General features: G+C 38.5%; 2 protein-coding genes across 2 annotated transcripts in view; one reads left to right on the forward strand and one right to left on the reverse strand.

Annotated features, from left to right (window-relative positions):
* Positions 1-6,290: 6,290 nt before the first annotated feature.
* LOC134803995 (histone-lysine N-methyltransferase SETMAR) lies at positions 6,291-7,263 on the reverse strand. The gene has a single exon (XM_063776848.1). The coding sequence runs from the start codon at positions 7,134-7,136 to the stop codon at positions 6,330-6,332; it is 807 nt and encodes a 268-aa protein (XP_063632918.1). The 5' UTR covers positions 7,137-7,263; the 3' UTR covers positions 6,291-6,329.
* Positions 7,264-7,724: 461 nt separating this feature from the next.
* LOC134804709 (GTPase-activating protein) overlaps positions 7,725-19,530 on the forward strand; it is a 59,385-nt gene continuing 47,579 nt past the window's right edge. Inside the window, exon 1 of the mRNA XM_063777869.1 lies at positions 7,725-8,263. Coding sequence (XP_063633939.1) covers positions 8,179-8,263 — 85 coding nt within the window. The 5' untranslated portion in view covers positions 7,725-8,178. The remainder of the gene's footprint in view (positions 8,264-19,530) is intronic.

The raw sequence follows: 19,530 nt of genomic DNA on the forward strand, positions 1-19,530 counted from the left end.
TGTCTTGGAACCCACCGATGACGCTGACGAGACCCTACATAATCTGGTCAAAACTCTGAGGGATGAGGGCGTCAAATTCTGCGGAACGCAGCGTACTGGCAAGAAATCCAAACTCTCGGCTGAGACCCTCGGATTGATGACAAAAGAAGATGGTACGGCGCGACCTTCGGAGCTCCAACACACGCCTCATTGAAGAGGCGATAGAGCGAAACCAAGGGTCCAAAGTATTCACTCAGCAGTTTGGCAGGAGCCACCTGACGAAGCTTAAAACGCGCGACGGGAGGACCGTACGAGGCTCGGCCGGAGATCTCCGCCGAGATTGAGGATTTCTATGGCCGATTATACGCTGCACATGCCCCTCATTCCCGACGAGACGACCACGATTCCAGAGCCACCCTGACACGCCACTACACCGACGAACTGCCAGACATCAGCCAAGACGAGATCGTGTTAGCTCTGAGGCAGCTTAAAAATGGAAAAGCCCCCGGTGAGGACGGAATAACATCAGAGCTTTTGAAAGCTGGAGGAGCCCCTGTTATACAGGAATTACAGAACCTCTTCAACGCCGTCCTTCACAGTGGGAGAACTCCAAAGGCGTGGAGCGGGAGTTTGGTGGTGCTCTTTTTTAAGAAGGGGGACAAAACCCTCCTTAAAAATTACAGACCCATCTCGCTCCTGAGCCACGTCTATAAGCTGTTCTCACGAGTGGTCACGAACCGTCTCGCTAGGAGACTCGACGAGTTCCAGCCGCCAGAGCAGGCAGGGTTTCGCGGAGGATATGGCACCATAGACCACATTCACACAGTGAGGCAGATTATACAGAAGTCCGAAGAATATAATCAGCCCCTGTGTCTAGCCTTTGTGGACTATGAGAAGGCCTTTGACTCTGTCGAGACCTGGGCTGTTCTGGAATCCTTACAGTGATGCCAAATAGACTATCGTTATATCGAGGTGTTGAGATGTCTTTACGAAGCCGCCACCATGAGTGTCCAAGTACAGGGTCAGCAGTCTAAACCCATCCAATTGCGCAGAGGAGTGAGACAGGGGGATGTTATATCCCCGAAACTGTTCACAAGCGCGTTGGAAGATATGTTTAAGACGCTGGACTGGAAAGGTAAGGGCATTAACATAAACGGCGACTACATCTCATACCTACGATTCGCAGATGACATAGTCTTAATGGCGGAGTCGCTAGAGGAGCTGAACCGGATGCTGGACGGCCTAGCTGCGGCCTCGCGACGCATCGGTCTTGGCATGAATTTGGATAAAACCAAAGTCATGATCAATGGCCACATTGATCCAATACCGATAGTCGTAAATGGTCACCTTCTTGAAATCGTTTCCGAATACACTTACCTCGGGCAGATTCTGCAGTTAGGTAAAAACAATTTCGAGAAGGAGGCCAAGAGGAGGATCCAGCTGGGCTGGGCAGCGTTTGGGAAACTACGCCGAGTCTTCTCGTCATCCATACCGCAATGTTTGAAAACAAAAGTTTTCAATCAGTGCGTCCTACCCGTCATGACCTACGGAGCCGAGACATGGACACTCACGGTAGGGTTGGTGGACCAGTTCAAAGTCGCTCAGCGAGCTATGGAGAGAGCTATGCTCGGAGTTTCTCTGAAGGATAGGATTCGTAACGAATACATCCGACAGAGAACCAAAGTTATCGACATAGCTCAAAGAATTAGCAAGCTGAAGTGGCAGTGGGCTGGCCATATCGCACGAAGAACCGACAACCGCTGGGGTAAACGTGTTCTTGAGTGGAGACCGCGACTCGGCAAACGTAGTGTAGGACGCCCTCCGACCAGGTGGGATGACGATCTGCGAAAGACTGCAGGCAGATGCTGGATGCGGCAAGCTGAGGACAGGGCGCTATGGCGCTCTTTAGGGGAGGGCTATGTCCAGCAGTGGACTACTATAGCCTGATGATGATGATGATGATGATAATGTAGATGATGACAACCCTACAAAGATATTTACATTTTAAATTGACACATGTCATGTCATACAATAGGATTAGGGCTTCCAAATACCGGACTTCTTTCAATACCGATATTAATACCGAAACTGTCTTCATTAATACCGGGATCCCGGGATCCCGGTATTGACTATGAATCGCTTAAATTTTTTGAGTTTTATTAAAAAAAGCCTCACTGTAACACCAGATATGTATGTCCTTAGCTTAGAATATTAAACAATAATAGCCATCTGCAATAATAGGGAATATTACGCAAAACTCTGCATAGAGGGCGTCACTAACTCAATCACATGGGTTACCGTGAAACACGACAGTCGAAAGTTCGGTTTCTACCTCTCTATCACTCTTGCTCATTCGATCGATAGAGAAACAGATAACGAAATTTCGATTTACGCGTTTCGCGGCAAGCCACCTGTAAACAAACCGCCTTGAAGCATCAATGTCATAGTAAAACTTGTCATAAAACTGGTTAAGGCGTAGTATGTAAAGTTACCCTATAGTTTACTAAGCAAATTAGTGCTGCACTCTGGCGGCAGAACAGTGCAGTAATACTCCCTATTATAATTTCACCCTCTAGGTTGGCAATCATTTTATCCGCCTTGTTGACTTTACCACTTTCACTAGTCACATTTTTAGTTCAACCTAATAAACCAGCCAAATATATTCAAATTTGCCACCAAAAATTCGTTTGCTATAATACAATTCCTTGCTCATTTCTTTCCACTCTTTGATATAATTTTAAGAACTAACTATATTAATAAACACCAAATATTTATCTATGCATATGCACCGATCTTGTTTCAATTAAATGATCTTCTTTAATTATTATGACGACCGGTCTGGCCTAGTGGATAGTAACCCTGCCTGCGAAGCCGATGGTCCTGGGTTCGAATCTCGATAAGGGCATTTATTTGTGTGATAACACAGATATTTGTTTCTGAGTCATGGTTGTTATCTATGTACATAGGTATGTATTTATCTCTATAAGTATGTATATCGCCTAGCACCCATAGTACAAGCTTTGCTTAGTTTGGGGCTAGGTTGATCTGTGTAATATTTGTTATACTTTTAAATGGGCAAGTAATATTCTTGATACAGCCGAATTTAATCATTTGAATGGAATTTAAACGGTATAATCGGCACATTTTCCTTGTTTTTGAAAATACCGGGATCCCGGTATTGCATAAAAAAATACCGGTATTGAAAAATGCGTTTTCACAGACGGGATCCTGGTATTTCGGGATCCCGGGATCCCGGTATTGGAAGCCCTAAGCCCTAACCATGTAGCCAGAGAAAACGTCTGTGCGCCTCACAAATATAACAACAGTCGTGTACTCGATAGACATAAAACTATCAGTATAATTTCATATGTTTCATTCTTATCTCCATATCTTTTTTATATGTATGTGTGATTGATTTCATTTGTTTATTATTCGTCATCTCTTTCCAACCCAATTTCGAGACCTACTACAGCTAGTGTAAACTTTGCGCCTGATTTTTTACTGTTAGCATAATATTACATTTGAAAAAGATTTGAAACATATTATTTACTCAAGTGCATAGAGTCAGTATATTAATTAATAAGATTGGGTCTCCAAAAAACGTGCCAAGCGAGATAAGATAAGTCGAGGGAGATCTTCTCCTAATTTCTCCTTACCAAGCGAAACTAACCTTTAAACTAATAGTAATAGAGTTAATTTTATTCATTGAGTTTGTCAGTATTTTGCTCCTCTTGTATAAAATCTTTTTCACCACACCAGCTCGGAAAGGCTTACTTTGCACTTCAAAAACTGATAGCAAAGTTGCATTTTATTCACATGTGATGCAAACTAATCAAATGCAAATTTTGAGTTGTTTTCTTATGTTTGCTGGTAGAATTGACTTTTAAATTATGATTTTGGATGATAAATATTTAATAACATTTATTTGGATTTGATTTGGGTTGATATTGTTTGATATTTTACATTTAATATTTGCTTCGGATTGGTGTGGTGAAAAATTTTGTGTTTCACTCGGGGGCAAATTTTGTTTAACTCTCGTGCTTTGAAACCCTCGCAACGCTCAAGATTAAATTTTTTGAACCACTCACTACGCTCGTGGTTCAATTTTGGAATCTTTCGCTTGCTCGGGTATCAATATTAGCACGAGCGGTTAAACAACGACTTTGCCCCCTTGTAAAACAAATAACTATTGTTAGGTCGGCCGTATTTGTAGCTCGAACAAATATATACATATTATATAATTATTGTATACGAAACCCTAGGCGTTATGAGACGGACTGTAAGCATATCGATAATAGTAAACATAGTTACTTACACAGAGCTGAAAGATAAGCAGAGGTCAACTCTGTGGTCACTTGTTTAATAAATAGAGCAGTAGCTTTTACTTATATAGTGAGCAGTAATCCATATTTCAAGAGAAAGATTCTGCTAGTAGTATAATTCCAGGCGCAAGTCTTACACACTGGGTAAGTTTTAAACAAAGCCATTCTTTCTTTTACGCAATGCAGTTGGTTACCGACAGGTCAGGGACAGCTAAAGTAGATTGTGCTTCATAACCATGCGTCTTTTACTTATTATTGATGTCTCGGCTTCTGACAAAACTCATGTCCTATAGTCAAGAAACATATCTGAAAATCATATTTGTTTGTTTCTGAGTTTAACCACTGCCGCGTTTCAAAAATCCTATTATATTTCTATCCATGGCCTTAAATGAGAGCGAACTAAACGACGTCGAACTTAAAGTACTCCTGGTATTACTGGGCTCAGCCAGCAAAAGAGTTACAATAGGCTTCAGATATATTTTTATAATAAAGCCTAGTTCTCCTTCGACTGTTACACTTATTACAATTTCAAAATTAATCGCTTTTGTAGTTCTTTATACGGATACGGATGATCATACAGAAGCATGTCATTTAACAGCGACATCAAACATTTCGTGGCAGTTGTGCGGTTCATAAAAGTGTGTGTTAATAAAAGTTGCATAGCAGCAGATTCTGACATCCAGGTATTTCTATGACAGCAGAGAAAAAAAACTTGCATAAATATGTATGCTTAAAAAATATCAACAGAACAGAAAGAGTTAAAGCACGCGTTAAAATAAGGAGTGACAGCCTGATTGCTAGTTTTCTCTATTTTACAAACTGTCAGTTTATCGTATAGAAGGGCTGTCTATATATTCTATCATTAGAATAAACAACATTAGGTAGGCATTATTGCGGAAACAAAAACTTCAGGTGACTATAACGTTAGATGTCACCTGACCCTCGTTTCCCCCATCTGAATCGTCTGGAAATGTTATATTCGGAAAAATGCATGATTCCCCTTAATACTACCTACACCATTAATACACAAAACTCTAAAACTTGTATCCTTCAAGTAGCCTGCATTCTCTGACCTCCGCTGATGAACAACTGTCAAAACCCAGCAGGATCTAATACAGATGTAGCGCCTAATTATTTTCCATCGTATTTTCACGTGTCTTGCTATTTATATGTCTTGAAATTCGTACTATCGAGGTTCCACTGTAAGTATATATAATTTAAGTTATTTGTAATTTTATGACATACCTTTTTTAATGATTAACCGCTGGTTTTAATGTTCCAGCTGAGTAGATGGGGAGTCTGATGGAGGAGTAATCTTCAATGGGCGCCGGCAGCACATTTAGTTGAAGTGCTGGCTGCCCACTTGGCAACACATGTAACTCCGCTCCTATGAGTTTTGTTATTCTGTGGACAATAAAGTGGTTCATAAGTTAATGGAATCTTCGTACCATACATTATTGTTTGGTTTGAGCAAAACAAATATAGTGCCCAATTATTTAGATATTTTTATAGAAAATTACTATGGGCTTGGAATAATACGGACTATTGGCCATTTGGCCCTATTCAGTAATTTGGATGATATCTTGTTTTCTTTTTTCTGCGTACACTCACACTATGAGGCCCGAGGTCATTCCAGAAATATATGTAGTTTGAGAAGATCAAAATGTTACACACAAAAACATAGGTAAATTATCTCACATGCCACAGCAGTAATTTTTATTTACTAAAAAAATTATCTGCATATTGACAGTGTGTTCTCAAAATTAATTCAACTCCATTGCATTGGCGACTAATAATGGCAGTAATTGTGACCAAATAAATAAAGGTGTAAAAACATTTCACTGTTTTAGGTATACCTACTATGTATAGGAAAGGTGATAGACCATAATTGTGTAAGAAAACAAGTTAAAATTACAAAAAGCTTTACTAGATACATCATAAGATAAGGTTTATTTCCTAAGAAATATTAATAACATCAAACCTGCTTTCAATAGTTATAGCAACATCATTTTTAACACACAAAACATGTTAATATTTGTCAAAAGGCATCAGGCCAAAGCAGTTGTTACTGCCGCATAAACATTTTTTCCTATTTTCTACTTCTTGTGAATTAACAAAACTGTTAGAGCCATAATTATATGTTATTTCAGAACCAGGATGTATATCTACTTGAGAGAATATAGCCAATTTGGGTAAAGGATTATCAACTCTGACAGGTACAATGAGACAGTTAGGATCGCAGCTATGGTTGATGTAGCGACCAATATTGCCCAGCTCACTTGGATCTACTATCATCTGGAATTGTGTTCCGTCACAATATTCATTGAGACAAAAGATATAATTCATTTTTTTGAGTGTGTCATTTAATTTATGCCGCTTGTTAGCTTGTTCAGGAGTTATAATCTCACCAGCATATTCACATATAAACGTTCCTCTAGGAATGAACTGAGTAGTGAAGAGTCCTTTAGCCTTGGATATGTTTCTACAGGTTTTTACTTCTAAACAATTAATAGGTCCTTTCTGAACCACACGGTTTCCACAGCTCTCCGAACAAGTACATAAACTGTTGCATTCTATAATTGGATAAGATAAATTACCAATATCTTTGAGGAAGTTTAATCTATATCCTTCCATAAGATAATTAGCATCTCCTGATTTCATCAAGCATTGGCAGGATCCTGTTGTACATATTAAATCGCATTTGCAGTAATTTATTAATCGTGAATTAAAATGACATATTATATTATTGTATTCAACACTGTCCTCAAAAGGCCCTGGTATGTTTTCATCGACATATATTATATTGCTATCAGAGTGCATATATTCGTCTTTCATTTTATGTATTTGCTAAATAGATATGTATAAACTGAGACACTTAAAAATATATATAACTGTTTTGAATATCATGTGTTTGTAAAATAAATAAACACGTAATTCACAATCCTAACCTACTAAAACCAAAGCTCAAAAGAAGGCAAGTGCAAAAGCTGCTGCAGTGCTGCTTGTCAACGTCAGTGTCACTCACTATTGAGGTCACTACTCACTACATCCCTTTTCTTAGGGTGGTATTCGATCTGTCCAATATATAAGTCCGATAAGTCCAATGTGTATTTGCGCCTCACATTTTGCTTAATGAGAGAGTGAGACGCAATGCGTATTGGACAAAGAAATTGGATAGGTGGAATACCGCCCTTATTTAAGTTTTTTTTAATACTCTGGCAAGACGATGAAAGTATGAATACAAGACTGTTCCAATAATATTTAAGTAAAAATGTGTTGTAATAATGTAATATGATTATTTATATATTAAAAGATTTATTATAGATCATTTGCTTTCCTTTATTAATAGTAAATAAACTTTTTTTGCTACTGGCAATAAAGAATACAATGGTTGCAATATTGCCACGCTTTGTAACGATTAGTATTAGTACACATCCGCGCAGGCGCTTTGTAGTGACGTGACGTAATTGTCCATTCATAATTTTTGTTCATTCAATAATTTGATGAACTTTATTTTGAGATACTTTGAAGAAGTGTTCAAGTTAACTAAAGCAAAGCCCAATTAGTATTCGCGTTCTACGCATAATAATTATCTTCCTCAATGTACATTTATTAGAGTTAAACTTTAGAGTGCATTCATTGATAAAATAATGCATTAGTTGCGCACATGCGCAATGCAAGCGGCAACATCCATCTGTGCGTGTGTGATGATAAACCTTGTTGGAAAATGTGGATAAATGAGACTAACATAGTGTTTTTGTACGAATGGATTTCAAGCGCTCAGTAAATACATCCGAAGAAAGACTTGAACAGAACATTACGACACTCCGGAAGTGGCGGGACAGGCTCAGGCTCGTTCCGAAAGAGATAACAGCGGATGAAAGAGATAAACAGTAATGGATTTAACATGGCGGACGATATGCGTAAAGTGCGAGTCGAAGAACGATTAAAAATAAAGATCGGTAAGTAAATTTCACTGTATGTTTGTTATAATTGAAGACGGAAAATGTTATTTTAAATGTTTTCCTCCTCATGCTGTGTTTGAAACGAACTCTACCGATGTTGTTGTCATCATAGCGAACAGGTGGTATCAGGAAACTTCGTTTCCAGTGCCCTACATGAATGAATATTATATCAAAGGAATCATTTAAATAGGTATGCGATTAGTACTGCTGGCCTAGGAGAAAAGACAATGCCGCAGTAATTTAATTACACGCATGTTCTTTGTTTGCAACTGGTGGTTTGACAGTTCGCGCAGTTTATGAATGAATTGGTCTTGCCTACATGCAATGAATATCGTGTTTAGATTAGAGACGGCATGTATTTGTTGGTTTATATATCAACCTTGCACACGGTTAACGACAATGCTTTTATGTTTCATGTATGTATAGACCAGTATTTCAGAGTTAGTAAGAAGGGCTCGATGTAAGTAACTAACCAACACATGAATCACCAAAATCGAGATTATTTCCCTTCACTACCTTTACGCCAAGCTTAGGCCTACGCTAGTTTATTGTCGCCTACTACAACTCGGGGCATTAAATGAGTTGTTCTGTAAGATCAATACTTATAAGTACTCTCTGCTTCAAATTTGAACACAAATTGTCAACAGATTTCCGTATGTGTAGTACCTATAATGATGTTGGTTATGAGTTATAAATTACTAACCATTAAAAACTGCATTAAGTTTATAGAGTTCACTATCTGCTAGGAATAGGGTTGCCAACTTTTTTTTGGTGGAATATAGTATTTTCCAGAATAAGGAATAAAAATATAGTACATTCCAAAAAAATATAGTATTTTCAGATAAAATACTAAACATGTGTAATATAGGTACGTTTAATCGGAAATATAGTATTTTAGCGTACTATATATTTTTCCAAAATTATATAGTACAGAGAGCCAAAATATAGTACAATACTATATAATATAGTACGGTTGGCAACCCTAGCTAGGAACTCACTATCCATCATCTCCTTTCCACTATAAGTATCCAAATACATAAGCAGTTACAAACCAGACAATGCAAACAGATTTGAAACATTAAAATAGGTATTGTGCAATTAACAAACACATCAAGAATTTGTGAGTTCCTGTCCCAGACTAGAGGAAAACAATACTTTATAGGCGGCCTAACTGTGAAAAATTTGTGTTAAAAATTTATTATGATATCACTTGTACACCCAGCTGCAACATTGCATGGCCACTTCATGAATGAATTCCATTCATAAAGTCAATGTCATGTCAATCTTGAGTGAGACACGAGTTTTCAAAAGTAACCAGACCGTGATGACAGTGATGACTTTCAATTTGACACAGAATATTGGTACCTAGTTTAGTAATATTCTAATTTTACGGTGACCATGCATGTCATAAATAAATTAATAACTTTTTTTAACTCGACTACAAAATTAATGTTAACCTCACTAATACTGATACGAAGCAGTTGCTTATAATTTACGAAATGCGCAGTGTTAGTCCTGCTCACGTCTCCTGAATCACCCTGTATAATAGAGGTGTCAATAAGAACTTCTTATTACTCATAGGGGTATGTAAATATGTTTTTCCATGCCTTGATGATAAATAATTGTATCAAGACAAGGCTGGGATAGCTGCTGCATTGGCTGAAAGCAAAAAGTTTGTTAAATCAAGGTCTCGGCCCCCAATACCACTTTGTGGCATTTATGGTGTTGAGACACTGGGGCCGTGGGGTCCAAGCGCACATGTTCTTTGCAAAGAACTATGCAAAAAGCTCGTTGATTTTACTGGTGACCAGAGAGCTGGCAGCTTTCTCTCGCAGCACATTAGCATTGCCATTCAGCGAGGGAATGCTGCCAGCATCTTTGGCCCGCATGACAGACAAAAGATGGACCATACAAACCACAAAATGGAAGGGACCACACGGAAAACGCCCCCCCGGCAGGCCGAAGAAACGCTGATCCGAAGACATTACCCAATTAGCCGGAAAACATTGGATGGAGACAGGAGAAGACAGAGAAAGATGGAAAAAACTGGAGGAGGCCTTCACCCAGAGAGGGATCCATATAAATAAATAAAACAACAAGTACAAAAATACAAAGTTAAACTAAAAATGGATATGGAAGAAAAGGCTATAATAATAATAATAATCTTTGGCACAATGCCACGGGGGCCTTGTATTGTAGTACGGGCGATTTTCCGCAACTCGACGTCCTGCGCCTATTTTGCGTGATAGGGGGTGGGCTAGTCCTGCCAACCCCGCTCCTCGAGGAATCCCACCAAACCTTTGATGTTGAGTAGGACCTCGGGGAGGTCTCTCGGAGATCCGAGATGTTTTGCCCTGTATGGGGCCACTCCGCTGCATTCCAACACCACGTGAGAGGCTGTTTCTTCCTTCTCCATGCATCCACGGCATAGGGGACTGTCTGTGACACCTGTTATAAAAAGATGTTTGTTAAAAAGTCCATGACCTGTTATGACACTGGTTACCATTCTCAGTCGAACCTTTCCTAGTTGAAGGAGCATCCTTGTGAGCTTACCGTTGATGCCAGGTATGGCTTCTTTGGCCTGTCTGCATCCAGTCTGGTTTAGCCAGTGTTCTGTGTGTAGTTTCCCAGTGCGTGCCAGCAGCATTGAGCGTACCTTGCTAAACGGTATCGGGAGAATCGGTTCCGGGCCAATCGCCCCCGCACCCGATCCTTGTCTGGCAAGCTCGTCCGCAGCATTGTTACCTCGGGATCCACTGTGCCCTTGATCCATTGTAAGGTGATCTTGTTTTTCTGACAATCTGATTAGTCGTTCGTGGCATTCGAGTATGCAGATGGAGGATCCTACTACCTTCCTTGCAGTGGTGGCAGCCGCCGCGTTTATGATGCCCATGCACTCAGCTTGGAATACCGAGTTATGGGCTCCTAGCGGAGTGGTGATTGACATGTTCAGGTCATCTGAAAAGGTACCAGAGCCCGATCCGCTGTCCGCTGTCGATCACGGGGGCCTTACTTAGACGTATTCTAATTTAGATTAGTTTCGTTTCGTAATTTAGATTTATTATAAAGTAGATTTATATAAGTATTTCAGATTCATTGTTTGTTGACCAATAAATTAAACTGATTGTATCCTCAATATTTTTAGTGTAATAATGTACACTTTTCAGAAATCTGCGATTGCTAATTGTACTTACCATAATTTTGTGTAGTGTGCGTTAAAGCATTTTATTGATAAATGTTCTAATTAAGATTTATCAGTTTTTCTACCTATACCCAAAGGGGCTATTCATAAATGACGTCATTTCAAATTAGGGGGGGGGGTCTGGACATCGGATGATGGTAGCATGACGTAAGAGGAAACGGGGTCATTCAGGGGTCGAAAATCGTCAAAAATCGATGACGTAATTTATGGACAGCCCCAAAGGAAAAGTGCTATAAACGTGTTTTAACGCAAAATTCATGTTTTCAGTCGATTTATTATCGGTTATAGTATCTGTTTATTATATTTTATAATTTTATAAGATAAGTAGTTCATTTTCACACAATGTATGGATTTACTTTTTCAATTTGTACAATCCGTGCCCCTATACGTCATTCGATCCTTTTGAAGTTTGGAATATATAGTTTTTAGTTTAGGGAGACCCGATTGGTGAGCAAAGTCAGGAAAAATATCCCAACTTTTGTTTCTCTGTTTATTTACAAGATGAGTTTATATTAGAAAATGATATATTTTCCATATTTTATTTAACCCGACGGTTTATTTTATTAAACCGACTGTTTGGTTTTGACTGATTTGAAGTTGCATCGAGCTAAACTATAACCGTAGAGGTAGGCGTGTTCACAATCACACGGATCAGACTCGCTTAGAGTTTGTTTGTTTGTTTGTTGAGTTAGTGTTTTAGAATTAGTAACAATATTTCAGTCTTTTAGGAGGTGTTTTTAAATGATATAGTTTTCGTAAAGATATCATACAATTAGCAATAACAAGACGATTGGCACTCAGTGGTGGCGCGAACGCATAAATCCGTGATAACGCGAAGTGTGTCTGGCGCGATAAGGGTGCAGTACGCCTTCCGGGGCGCGACCCGCTGCGAACCCGCGCCGCGCCCGCCTCCGTCCGCCGCGCGCGCGCCCGAGCGCTATCTGCCCTACGACATAAGATCCTGCCTCACTCACGTAACTTACGTTGTATTCTCAGACTACTACAACCTCAACTATTTATTTTTCTCACCATTAAGTACCTACTACTTTACTAAGTCATTGTACAAGACTATTGATATAAATGTTTTTAATATTTTCTGGGTCTAGAATTTAACAATACGTAAATTGTATTGTTATTTTAAGTACCCGTACCATGAGTCACTGGCAGTGTCAAAACTGACATCTACGCTAACGTAATTTACTTTCTATACATCTCGCTCGCACTAATATGCGAGTACGAGCGAGATCTATAGAAAGTAAGTTACGTTCTCGATAGCGTTTATGTCAGACTGTGAGTGCCAAACTGGTGGTAGCCACAAATGTGTGATGTGTCATTTAGAAAAGGTACTTTTGTAATCTTATACCTTCTACCTTAATTTCACGTTAAGTGTCGACTAACTAATAACGGTATGGAAATATACAGTGATAACCTAAAATGTGTATAACTTACCCATTTTTTAATTTGACAGTAGCGGCAAATAATCTATCATAAGGTATTCAGATACCTACATTTGCATACATTTTTTAATAATTATCAAAAACGGCTTTAGCGATTTCGATGAAATGTACAATATACGGACATATGAAAACAACAATTTGAATAAGCTTGGGTCCTTTTAGAAGCTTTTATTAAATAATTAGTTTGCGCGAGTTCTCGCGGTAGCCCGGTGGGTATTAAATTGTGAAGTAATGATGCAATGAAAATTTCCCTACTGTAGAGGGCGTACGGGGTACGAGGGCGAAAAAGCGATTCTATTGCCGGTAAGATTCGCTTTTTAGTATTTCCAAATAAGAAATTCAATATTTATTACATAGGTACATTAATTTGGTGTGTGTGAAGTCCCCAATCCGCATTGGACTAACGTGGCGGCCCACGTTGCCACGTGTAGTGGGACGTAAGTATAGGCATACATATATGTATATGGTCGTGATACTCGTGATGATGATACAGTTATTGTTTACATGACATGTAGTCTAATTTCACGAATTTTCGAATGAATGCCTAGTATGATAGATGTTTTGCCGCCACTGTAATTATGTAGTTTCTATCTTTTAGGTTGTTGATTAATTAAAACACTACTCTTTTTTCTTTTATTCATGTAACAAACGAACAACGAAATTTACTTTTTCCGGTTTTTGATTTTTATTACATCAATATGATATTCATATTCATTTTATTTGTATTAATCATACATTGTCAGTGTTATAATTAGGTACATAGGTATGCAAGATGGACGTCAAACATAAATACATTTATACAAAGAAAAATACAACAATAAAAATTCGCAGAATGTCATAAAGAATTAAAAATAATAGTTATTGTCGAGCTATTCATCCAAGAATTCAGCAACGGAATAATAGGCCTTTTGGACCGAGCTTTAGGATTAAAAACGACTTTTTATACTAGCGAACGCTTTTTATACTCGTTGGGATCTTATTATACAGTTTAGGTCCTAGTACGTGTAAGCAGAGACCAGATTTTTTTAATCTATGTTTCGGCAGATCTAGTTCGTGTCGCCTCTGGTCCTGGAAGCGGTTGCTTGTCCATATTTTCCTCGGAAACTTTTCTAAATTTAGCCTAACATATTTAACTACCTCTAGAATTAACATAGAAGGTAACGTTAGAATATGGAAGTCCATAAATAATTGACGAGCTGGCGCGTCAGGGGCCACCCGTGCCATTTTCCTTATAATTTTCTTTTGTATGAGGAATGGTCTGTCCCTATAAATCTACTCCATACGACAAAACAGAATGACAGTATGCATGGTAGGCTATCATTAGGTTTTGCTTAGACAGGATAGGCATAAGCCGAGATATTATATAGTAGGCCGAGTTGAGTTTGCTGCATATCCTGTCAATATGTTCCTGCCATTGCAGACCGGAGTCCAGAGTAAAACCCAAGAACTTAGCATGCGTAACAAAAGTGACTGGAGTATTTTGTACGAGTACTGAGTTTGAAGTGGCAGCAGCATCTGCGCTTCGCTTCAAGTTAAATTCTGTAATGCTAGTTTTTTCAAGATTTAGAATCATTCCGTTTACAGTGAACCAATCCGAGAGGCGCAGAATGACAGACTGAACATTTCTTAGCAGCTGGTCCCTGCTCTCTGCATTCACGATGGCACAGATGTCGTCTGCGTACATTATAAAATCCACAATAGGTGAGTCAAAGCGAAGGTCGTTCATGAGGATAAGAAATATATTATTTCCTATATTTGATCCCTGGGGCACAGATCTGTCACCTATCGGGTTTAGGCTCGATCGTTCATTATTAACATCCGTAGATTGCTCCCTGTCACTCAAAAACGACATAATGACCTGAACAATTCCACGGACGCCGTAATGGCTCAACTTGCTCGCGATGAGACTGTGGTCGACTAGATCGAAAGCTCGTGATAGGTCAAAGAAAACAGCAGCTACGCGCTGCCTATTTTCCAGTTTGTCCAACACCGTTCGCAACAATAGTCGAGCGGCACCGGTCGTGGATTTACCGGTTTGGTAGGCGTACTGCAGTTCACAGAGTGACTTATTCATAATTAAGAATTTTGTTAGTCAACAGTCCCATCTCGAACATTTTCGACACAGCCGGAACAATCGATATAGGCCTGTAACATTTTTGTTCTTTCTGGGAGCCCTTTCCTTTATAAACAGGTGTTACTTTTATTTTCTTTAGAGAGACAGGATAATTACCGTTACACGCGGACTGATTAAATAAATAGCACAATGCATGCAGAAAATTAGCTGGAAGACTACGCAATATATGAGTCGGGAGACCATATATATCTTTAGTGCCCTTAGGCTTTATCTTTTTTATTATTGCCATGAGTTCCCCAACTGTGAATGGCGCAAGAAACATTGTTTTCGCAACACCTGGGACGTTCATTCGGAGATAATTCATTGCATTTGCAATCTAAGGTCTCTGTGGCGTAAAGTTATGCGTATCACCCACGACAGATATGTAGTACGCGTTGAGGGATTCGGCAAGCTGAGTGTCCGAGCCAGTTGGGCCGCATGGGTGCCCCTTAATACGCCTAACATTAATTGTCATAATATGAATTCGCATAACAGATTTGGCATAAAATAATTGTTCATATCATAACATTGAACAGGCATAATAATAAAAAATCATAACAGTTATTGCGCATAATAATGAATCCGCATACTTGTATTATGCATAACATTATTAACTATAACTTTAACTGTCACAAAATGAATTAGCATAATTTTATGAAGCGAGGGAATTAGATGGATCAGGGCAAAACCAACACGGTTAGTTCAGGAAGCTTCGTTTCGCTTCGCTCCCGCCTTAACCTTCGATGTTAGGTTAGGTTTTTTTTTCTAACAGCCCGATAAGAGATACCTATATTCACATCACATCCTAATGAACTCCTCGGATCCAATCAAATAAATAAAATAATATGCCATACAATCAAAATTACATTAAAATAAATAAAACAATCTATACTATCATAATTAAATTTGTCAGTACCTATAACGGGTAAATAGAACCAGATCTATAAATTGGTAGTATGGAAAAAATCGTCCAAATTAAATTTAAATTGACTGCAATGGCTTCCAAATACCGGTTTTTGGTGGCGGAACAATCTTTTTTCTTCCTTTTTCTATTTATACCATTTAATAATTATGCAAAGTAACGTTATGCCTATTACATTTATCCCAAGTCATCGTTATGACAATTTACGTTATGCGAATTAACATTATGCGTACTCAGTTATGTGGAATAATGTTATGCGATTTAAAAGTTATGCGTAATATGTGTTATGCCAATTTGAATTAGGAGTATTATGGCTCCTCTTCACGTTGGGCCAACGCCAACGCCAACGAGGGACGCATTTATGCGTTAGAGGGAGCAAGTGATATTGCTATCTCGTTCTACCGCATGGCTGCGTCCCTCGTTGGCGTTGGCGTTGGCCCAACGTGAAGTGCTTGCATTTACTAGAGAGATATAAATTGTACAGTTCTTTGTTTTCTGGGTAAAACCTCCGCAGCATGGACAAAAATTGAACAAAGTTTTTACTTTCGTTTGTCTTATTATCACACCATGATTTTTCTTTAACTACAATTGCGACTTTTTTTAGTGGAAAGTAACAGTTGAACTTATTTGCGAAGGCCGTCATTATAAGGACTGTATCGTTTATTATGGGTACAGATAAAACCTGGTCTAACTGTTGATGTGTGTATTATTTTGTATTACTATGTTCTTAAGGTATAATCTGGGGGTATTTTTAAGCCACATCTGATATAAGAAGGTTTTACATTTATTTTATTTTAGGGACTTTATGATGATTTTAATACCGTCTAGCAAATATAATTTGGACAAGCCTATCGAGCTTAATTTGAGACTATTTCACTGATTCCTTGGTACGATTTAAAGAAACAAAAGGTTAATATGCTGCCAAAATATGCCATCTAAGTGTCCTTTTCATGATTGCTCAATTGAACATCCACAGAATAAATGTAGTGAATTTTTATCTTTAAATGAAAATGACTTTTTATGCAACATTTTGGATTCCCGTCAATTTCTGACGCAAGCGAAATGAGGGAAACAGGACGGCTACCGTGAAAATCGAAAATCGTCAATTGCGGGCATTTTTCTCTGTCACTCTAATTACGCCTTCATTGGAGTAAAAGAGAAAGATCCCCGCAATTTGCGAATTTCTGTTTTCGCGGTAGCCCCTCAGCTAAAAATAATCTACCGAAATCCAAAGCCTAACGGATATTTATGGCGTTGAACCATGGCTAGAACAGGTCGATAGAAAAGCTCCATGATGGTTATATTGTATACCAAAGTCGGGGTTGTCGTAAGTAACATGCCATATTCTCTAAAAGGCCACCATGCACAAATCCAAAACTTTTTTTCCAACTAAAAGAAATGATTAGACTATGCCCAATTGTTTCGCTTTACGAATCATAATTATGTAATTGCTGTTTACATAGTACGATTTATTTTGTGTAATATCTCGTCTTGTTCGCAAACCGCAAATTTTCTTGTAGTATTTGTCCAAAATCGTTGTTGTTACTCGGGAGGATTAAGTAAATATTGTCCAAACCATATGCTTTACGTGATCTCCCAGGACGAAATGTTACTTATTGTTAAAGCACTAATTAAACTATATGTGTAATTTTTTAATAAAAATACAAAACCAGAAAAAACGGCTAAGTAAAGTTGTACCCATAATAAACGATACAGTCCTTATTATCGAAATCAGCAAACTCGTGCGCAAAATAAAGCCAGTCGATGTGACCAATTGAATCTAAAAATGTGAATAGTTTATTTTGAGTCAGCAGCCGCCTCAAGCAATAGATAGGGCGGTGATTCCTATATCTGGGATATATATTTTGACACATACTGCAAGATGGTCACTAATCGCGCGATCAATTGGGTATGCTTTCAATTGATCCCTCGTTAAATCAGTATAGCCGTGGTCTAAACAAGTTTTGGATGTACCCTGAACTCTCGTCGGAAAATTTACGTGCGACTTAAGGTTAAATAAATCCAAAACATATAACGTAACATTGATAACGTTGCAGAATTTATTTCATTATTTTCTGTTATTTGTTTCAATTTGATATAACTTATGCACACCTAGCGGCTTAGCACGGTCGCGTTTTTATCCCTTGTCACCATACCTGTCACGTTCTAACAAGTATGTAAGTGCGAAAGGGACGCGCATAGTGATAGTCGATAAAAATGGAACCGTGCTGAGCCCGGACTGAATTCATGTTTAATATTTATCTGCACCTTAGAATTCAATTAAGAATCTAAATATTTTTGCATGTCATTATGTGGCGGAATGCTGTAGGTATTTCCCCTTGGTGTAACTTTTATGACCTGCATTCTTGCAAATAAATGTAGGTACTTATCTATTTCTATTTCAAAAGTAGAACAGCTATACGATATTAAGTAGGTATCTAAATAATACAAGTCTTACACAAGAAGATTCTTACAAAAAATGATTTAGGTAGGTATTTATAAAGTTTACGTATAACGTCCTAAATGCTTCCATCTTCCTCGCGTTGTCCCGGCATTTTGCCACGGCTCATGGGAGCCTGGGGTCCGCTTGGCAACTAATCCCAAGGATTGGCGTAGGCACTAGTTTTTAAGAAAGCGACTGGCATCTGATCTTCCAACCCAGAGGGTAAACTAGGCCTTATTGGGATTAGTCCGGTTTCCTCACGATGTTTTCCTTCACCGAAAAGCGACTGGTAAATATCAAATGATATTTCGTACATAAATTCCGAAAAACTCATTGGTACGAGCCGGGGTTTGAACCCGCGACCTCCAGATTGAAAGTCGCACGCTTTTGCCACCAGCGCTTCATTGCTTCCTTATTTCAGGTAGTTTCAGTATAAAAAGTACTGAGATTGACTGAACTAGCATGACAAATACGAACGTTTCCAGATGAAATGAAAAGTAGAATAAAATACAAACAGAAATCACACCTATATCTGCACGTAATATTTTTTTCATAGTGTATTTATTCGATGCGCGCTAATGCATGGTGAATATAATATAGTATAGTTATCTTATCTGCTGGCAGCCTGGCAGAGACAGCGAGCTAGCGCTCCAGTGAATGGGACGTACCGAGCGTTTTCCATTCAGCGCACCCATTCATGGAAACTCGACGCCCCGTTAATGAAAAATGCGCTTCATGTTTATCGTCACCGTTATCGATGCCTCCACGTGTGTTCACTCACAAATGGCGAGCTCATTGAAACTACTCCCTTGTCTGTACAGACAATACTAGATAAGATTACGTAGCGTAGTCTACCCGATAAAACAAATCTCTGGGTTGCGTCAATTGACGTACGCAATCTTAATGTTTAATAAAATACCTGTTTTAATTAGATTCAATACTAGATTATCTACAAACAATATCTATAGCAGATTAACGCGTTAGAGCCGTAGCAAGGGGTTAATGACCCTCTATACACTGATGTTTACTGATTTGTAAATAATTCATGTAAACACGTGTACCTACGACGGTTTGTACCTTTCTAAATTACTAATTTATAATACTTAGTAGAAGTTTATTTTACTAAA

Source organism: Cydia splendana, chromosome Z (genome assembly GCF_910591565.1).
Source record: "Cydia splendana chromosome Z, ilCydSple1.2, whole genome shotgun sequence".
In the NCBI taxonomy this organism is placed as follows: domain Eukaryota; kingdom Metazoa; phylum Arthropoda; class Insecta; order Lepidoptera; family Tortricidae; genus Cydia; species Cydia splendana.